General features: G+C 37.6%; 1 protein-coding gene across 1 annotated transcript in view; it reads left to right on the top strand.

Moving 5' to 3' along the window:
* Positions 1–7,511, top strand: part of LRRC28 (leucine rich repeat containing 28) — a 45,937-nt gene that overhangs the window by 25,628 nt on the left and 12,798 nt on the right. The window contains exon 5 of the mRNA XM_010135160.1: positions 4,067–4,273. Within this exon, the coding sequence (XP_010133462.1) occupies positions 4,067–4,273 (207 nt within the window). The remainder of the gene's footprint in view (positions 1–4,066; positions 4,274–7,511) is intronic.

Raw genomic sequence — 7,511 nt, 5'->3', positions numbered from 1 at the left:
CTTTCCCTTCCTTGTAGGTTCTTTGCTTTCTCTTAGTATCCTGCTTTGAGGTGCATTCTCATGCAGGTAGGTTTGTAGCCCTTTCCTGCTCTCTTTTTTCCTTTACTTGTGCGGGAAGGCTCACGTCGCGTTTGATTTAAAGTAAATCCATGCCTTCTGTACACTCAAATTCAATTGTGTAGTGTTTCATATATCTTTGGATGAAATTTTTGATTATGGCCCAACAGGGAAAGATGGGATTGCTCTTGAAACATAAAGAAAACTGTTGATTATTTTTGAATTATGCAGCTGGTGAGGCCTGTCCCCCGGAAGGTTAAGGAAGTTTGAATTGCCTTTGGCAACTATTCTGTGTTGTATAGGCTGCTTACTTCCAGATGTAAGCACATGGGAATTAGTTTTTAAACTGACGTTTAAACTACCTGAATCAGAAATAGAATTTTTTTTTTTTCTTTTTTCCCCGATGCTAGGTGTGTTTATACAAATACAATCAGTTTTATTAAAGGTCAGTAATTTTGGACATTTCTTGAAATTCTTTCCAGGTTTCACTTCCTTATTTTAAAAATAACTAAAAAAAAAGTATGCTGATGATTCTTCTTTGTGTTGAGAAACAAACCATTTGGCGGTTTTTTCTTCTGAAAACCCTGACCCATATGATGACAGTGCGCTTGTCCCTTTCTCCAGGTCATTGGGAAGGCTGTTACCATGATGCAAAGGCTGCTCTTTGGAGACACCATAATCACTTCTGAATCTTCGTGTTATCAGGGATGAAAAAGATTAAATTGATTACTCAAACACTGGTGATTTTAGAATACAGTATGAAGTGGTTTGGCGTGTGTCTATGTCACTGAAACCACCTTCAGGAGGCTGTAGGCAGGACTGTGGGTATAAGCCTGCGTTTAAGGGTAAGGTAGTATATGGATTTACAGTCTGACAGCCCCTTCATGTCTGCTACACCATGAGCACATCTGTACCATAAGGCCAAGCCACAGGATTGCGCAGCTATACGTGAAGGCAGTAATCTGCGCAGATGGACGCGGCTGAAACCCTTGGGGCTGAGAACCGGCACAGGAACTTGCCGTTTGGACTCGGGTCTTTCCAAGTTAGAGGTTTAGCAAAGCTACCAAGAATTTTTTTTTTTTGCCTTCTGATATCAAAATGGGGCTCAGTGCTCTGCCATGTTGATTTTGATATTGCTAATCCTAGAGCTAATATAAATTTTAAATGATACATTTATGAATTTCATTTAAATGTAATTGGAGCTCCTCAGCGTGGTTTAATGGTGATGTCTAATGCTTGTCTCTTTCTTATCCTTGGGGGCGGTGGGGGGAATCTCTGAATAAAAGTCCCTTCTTTGTCAGTTCTTTTTATTTGGGAATAGCTGCTTTTTGCTGTTTTCTGGGTCTGCCTGAAATTTCCAGAGCCCACCTCCCACAGACAGCTCAGTGTTTGAGGTGATAGCACGAGATCTGTACATCTTTCACAGCCTTTGTTAGCCAAGGCATCCCTCAGTATTTATGCTGCAGATTTTTAAAGCATGGAAAATAGTATTTAGTAACTAAAAGCTTGAAAAACTAATTAATGGACTGTTTACATTTTGTGTTGTTCCCCTTCATTGTTTTCCTTTGGTTTAATTAGATTGAAACCTGTTTAGTGTCATTAGTACATGTCTGAGCATGCTTTTCAAAGTGAGCTTTTGACACTATGGTGGGGAGTCTGGGAGTTCTGTCTTTGATGGGACTTTAGGTTTGGTTTTCTCTGACTTCATCATGGGTCGGTGGGAGTTTCTGTAACATATGGCTCTATGTTGAAAGTGGATGTTTACATCTGGTACTCATTGGAAGATTAAGGTAGAGGATGAAGTTTTGGGCAAGTATGTGGTTTTTGGATGAAGGATAAAGTGAGAATAGTTTTATTTCCTCTTAGATTTGAAACATATCATTCTAGCAATGCCTTTGAAACTCTGCCAGCTTTGCCAACTGTAACGTTTATGGGATTTTGGACCTAAACTGAATTAGAAAACTGTTTTTAGTGGCAGAGAGAAAGGTTACTGCATGAAAATAGCTGCGCCTATTATTGACTGCATGTGGTCAGTGGTTTGGCTGAATGTAGGTGGCTCTTTTCCTGTCACTGTTTTCAAGCATATGCTTTGTTTGTGATGAATATAAAACTCTTTAAAAATGAGCTCTACTGCAGTTCTTTTGCACAGTAGTCTTTTGCTATTTAGTAGTGATTATTTTGCTTTTGCCATTCATTTTCAATCTTGTAGTAAAAAAAACCCCACAAACTTTAAAGCTTATGATTCCTGTTGACATCAAAACTAAGAGGTCTGAAGAATGTGGTCATGGGTGTATAGCAGCTGCTTCTGTCAGTAACATTTTATAAAAGGGTAGGTATAGTACGTGGTCGATTCTTTCTTGTAGTTAATACTGGGGTTGTTTGCAGGGGACAGAAACTCCTTTTAAATGTGCACATGTGTTTTGTTTAATTACTACTTTGGTGAAAATATCTCATACTGAATATAACTTCCCTTTTTCCTTTTCATGTTTTCAGTCTTGAAAGTAATATTTATAGCAGTTTTTCCCAAGGTCAGCTTCAGATTTGCCATTTCTTTTTCCCATTGTGTAGAACAGCTTCAGATTATCCTAGTGCTTTGTTTTCTTCCTTGGGTAGTATAAAAGGTGCTACATTAGAGCTCCAGGAAGAGCGAATTTTCTAGCTCCTCCTGCAGAGAAAGCTTAAGGGTACAACAGGTTCTGTTTAGCTTTAACTTAGTCAGTGTTACCCCATTTATATATTTTTTTAAAAATCTGGGTGATTGATAGAGCTGTAAATTGTGCAGATTGTAGATTGTGTAGATTGTTTGGTGTTTTAGTGTAGAAACTTCTAGTGAATTTTGCTTTAGCAGCTATCAGATGCAAGAGCTGGCTTCATTCAGCCGAGAGCGAAGTACATTTGGTTCTGCAAGATGGTGAGAACTGCAGTAAGACTTACAGGCACCGAGTGCTTCAGGAGTTGGTTTCATTGCTGTAAAGTACTTAAAAACAAAGCAAAACTGTTTACAGTTTCCCCAGATTTGGGGAAAATGATAGATAAAATTATCCAGATTTTAGAGTAGCTATAAAAGAATAACTAAATAATGAGAGAATCTCTAGAGCTGCTTAATGTATTTGTCAGTGCTGTGAGAAGTGCGTCCTGGCCCCACTAGCCAGACACAAGGAAAATCACTCTACTGCACAAATGAGGCTGCTTGTGTGATCATGTCTTGCAGATTTTTAAGAACTTCATTTGTTACGTCCATAAAAAAAAAACCCCACAATACTATTTAAAACACAAGAGGTACTCTTAGAATGCTGAAAATGTTAAAGAAAATCTCTAGAAGCTGTAATTATTGCAACTATAGGTTAGAACTTACTGTAATATCTTCCTACAATATAACATAACAATTTAACTTACAGGTTATTAAGAGGCTTCTTTTCTAATTTAAATGAGGTCTTTTGAATTGTAATATGAAGACAGAGCTGTTGTTCCTAAGCTTGCTTGGTGAAAGGCTGTCACTAAGCACCAAGTGCTGTGCGTGTATTTGTAAGACTCATTGCAAGAGCGTCTTAAATAAGGTGGAGATAATCATTGCATCCCTGAATTTTTTTTTTTAATTTGAGTTTGTATGACGTTGGGGTCATGCAAAACACCCTCAAAGCCTCATAAGCTCAGGGAGCTATGAAATGTGTTTTGGTTTGGGTTTTGGTTTTGTTGTTTTTCTCTAGTTCTGATTGCAGTTGCTTGATATTTTTGACAGTAGTAATTGTCACAATTGAGAACTGCTTTATCTTGAGAGATCTCTTTAAACGTACGAACTGCTAACTGCTCTCATCAAAAAGATTTGAAATGTGAGGATGATGGAGAGTATTAGTTTCGGTTCGGAATACAGATTGGTAGAACAGTATCTCAAGAGAAAAACAGCACAGCTAAATGATGACCTTTGTTTTTGATTTCTGTGAGATTTTTTTGTGGTCTCGTTTGTGAAAATAGTTGCATTAATAATTCTCACTGCCTGTTTGGATTGTAGAGGTTGGAGACCTGAGGGAGCTGCAAACGTTGGACATTTCAACCAATCGTTTGATAACGTTACCTGAAAGGCTGCATATGTGCCTTTCACTGCAGTACTTGACTGCAGACCGAAACCACCTGTGGTATGTTCCCCGCCACCTCTGCCAGCTCCCAAGCCTCAACGAGCTCTCCATGGCTGGAAACCGCCTTGCCTTTTTGCCACTTGGTGAGTCACCACTGTCACTGGGCTGGGGGCGGGTCAGAGCAGAGACAGGAAAACAAACTTTCCGTCCCCAAAAGAAAAAAATATGCAGTAAGTTATTTTCTTTGCTCCCTATGAGCTCTGTTTATGGAGTTGTCACAGTGATCATATTGCTGGAAAATATGATAATAAACAACAAAAAAATGCAGGTTAGGGTTTCATGTCTGTTTTAAAGCAATAGGTCAACTATCAAATTTGCTTTATTTTTAGCTAAGTGAGGGGGAAAAACGTTTAAATGCTGTTGTCTTTAAATATAGTACTATGTAATCTGAGTTCCTCCAGGTTGGGTAATGATCTGTTTCTGTTTGCTGGATCTGATAATAGTTAACTAAGATTCTTCAGCTAGGGTTTAGAACCTGCTGTAGAATCCCAGTAACTCCACATGAATTATTTTTCATCACTAGGAAAATCAGTACTGCATCATCTAGCAAAGGTTTTGCTTGTGCTGTTTATAGGCATCCATCAAAACTTCCACAGTCCAGGAAAAATATTACCTGCCTCTTTCTCATCCCTTTCAAAGTCTGAAAAAGCCAAAGGCGGTCTTCAAGAGCAGGAGGTGCAGTCAGTGTGTGGTGGTTTGTTGTGGGAGGTAGCTGTGTCCTCAGTAAGTGCGGACTGTCGCGTCTGTGAAAAGCAAGTCCTCCTCTTCCCTGAGTCTGGGACTTTTCAGCCCTGCCCTGGGTTAACCTCTGCTGAACTGCAGGCACATGAGCAGATCCGTCATGTCGTTTGAATAGCCATTAGTAGTTTTTTCTAGAATACGATCAGATTTTGGTGTTAATTAGGTGCAGATGAAGTTATAATAATCACATTGAAAAAAAGCTGAAAATTAGAGATGGTTAAAAACAAGAATTTCTAAATTAATGACATAGTATAGGTTTAACTTAATTTTTTTCAGTACTAACAATTTAGTCTTTAAAGAAGTTCATGATCTTTCAGATTTTCTTCACACCTTAGTTTATGTGGCTGGAAAGTAAGTGCAAATAATGTGTCCAGACACAGTGTTTTAGTTATGTCCCGATATACGTTGTTGTGTAAATGAGAAACCAAGTTCTAGGATGCATCCTCCAGATTCCACAGTACTTAAAACAAAGCAAAGTACCTTCCCCTATTTTGGCAAATATTTCTGCTCCATTTGGTGAGGCAGGAAGTTGAATCTTCTTAATTTTGCAAAAATAAGATGCTGTTCAGTGAGACGAGATGTGGAATACTAAAGGGTAACAGTTTTTGCCACTTTTGCACGAGTATCTTGTCTGTGAGTGAGCTGTGACCTGGATGAGCTGTAGGTCTGCTGAAGTGTTCTAAGTTCAAAAGGAGGAAATAAATCTCTAATATAATGACACACCTTCTTTTTTCTTTATTTTTAGACTCAAATTCAAAACATTCAAAAGGAACTTTTAGAATAACAGGAAACATCAAAGACTGTCAATTGACCTTGTTCAGTAGTTCTTAATAGTGACTCACTGGTGAACATTTGGAGATAATTTGCTATCTGTGGATATGAAACTGAATCATAAATCCTAGAGTTCAGAGGGAAAGCAGCACAGTATAAATGTAAATGTTTATTGTCCTTGCTCTGTAGAATCAGAATGCCTCAGAGTGGTCAAGATGTGATGAAATGAACTAGAGAGAGTTAGTGCATTGAAAAGCACAAAGATTAAATCTATGGGTAAATATTTTTCTTGGGAGTATTAATGAAGATAAGGCATAATTGTAGCATTATTTCCGCTAGCTGCACATGGCCTAACGTTCCTTACATCCGACTTCACTTTACTGGTTAATGACTGAGTAAGGACTGAGTGGAAGATACTGTGGAAGTATCTACAAGTGGTACTCGGGCAAGAATTGTCCAACAATTTTTTTCAGCTCAGGAGTTGAGTTGCAAAGTAGATATTTTATTCAGCTCCTGACAAAATGTGGGCTTTCTCTTTTTTATTTTTTTTTATTGGACATGTCCACGTTAGAAGAAATATGTTTGGAATATATTGCATAATGCTTTTTAAAATGTGATTTACTTCAGTTCGTGTGGTGGTTGACATCTATTATGCCAAGGAATCCGTTCTTCCTCATCTAAGTATGTCCTTTGTAGCTGCCAGTAGAGCCTTGTGTTAAGTGTAATGGAAATCTGCATTTTCCTATTCCTAGATTGATGGGTGTAAGATTTATTCCAGCAGTAGCACAGTACTTTCCCAGCACTGCTCAGTGGGTACCATGTAGGGTTTTTTTGTCCTGTACATTCTTTTCAGTTTGTGGGCACATGTGTCCTAAGGGAAAAAAAGTATAACTCTATTACAATTTTACAAAATACGGTAAAAATACCTGATGCCACTTTCCAACTTCCAGAACCAGGACATAAGCAAGCAGATGAGTAAACAATAACAAATTAGTCATTTGTGGTGCAGAATACTCAATTCTTGCATATGCATATACATATGTATTTTAAAGAATTAAATTTTTTAAAAATTTAAAGCTGTTGAATATTCCTGTTTATATTCAGAGAAACAAGAGTGTGCAGTGTGGGCCTTCCTAATAAATTTACTGAAAAAAGTACAAACCTAAATTGTTTCTGTAAGTTGAACTGGAAGTCCTATTATTGTCAGGGTAGGTTTCATGCTGCCCTAATAAATGGTCTTAGGAATTCTGTTCTTGAATGGCAGATGGAAGTGCTGATCATTTTCTATCAATCTGCTTATAATATAAATTATCCTTTGACAGAAATTTAACTTTAAATTTTACTGCTGGCAAATTCTGCAATGCCTGAAAACAAATTCCATTGCAAGCAGAAATTTGAATCTGATGACGTTGCAAAAATAAAATGATTTATGGATTAAAGTACAAATATAATAAAAATAGGCCATAAATTCTCAAGTGTACTGGCAATACAGGGGATGGTTATGACAGCAAATATTCAGTGTTATATCACTTTATTGAGGGTTTATGTGCACTTTTTGTTTAGCAAATGGGTCTAGTAATTATCAATGCACAGTAAACAAAGGTCTTATTCTACCTCAGTATATGCTGCTTTTGTGTCCTTGCCCTCACAGTATGGTTAAAAGAGCATCAGTGCAGACACACAAGAGCTTTTGTTCCATCTTCAGCCATGTGGAATGCATATGCCAGGGCCCTGAGGTTAAAAAAAAAAAAAAAAAAGGAAAAAAAAAAAAAAAAAAAAAAATTGGGGGTTTTTTCGGGATTTTGGGCT

The sequence above is a fragment of the Buceros rhinoceros genome, unplaced genomic scaffold (genome assembly GCF_000710305.1).
Source record: "Buceros rhinoceros silvestris isolate BGI_N320 unplaced genomic scaffold, ASM71030v1 scaffold22564, whole genome shotgun sequence".
NCBI lineage: Eukaryota > Metazoa > Chordata > Aves > Bucerotiformes > Bucerotidae > Buceros > Buceros rhinoceros.
The sequence above is the reverse complement of the archived record's forward strand: the minus strand, read 5'-3'. Positions and strand labels throughout refer to the sequence as shown.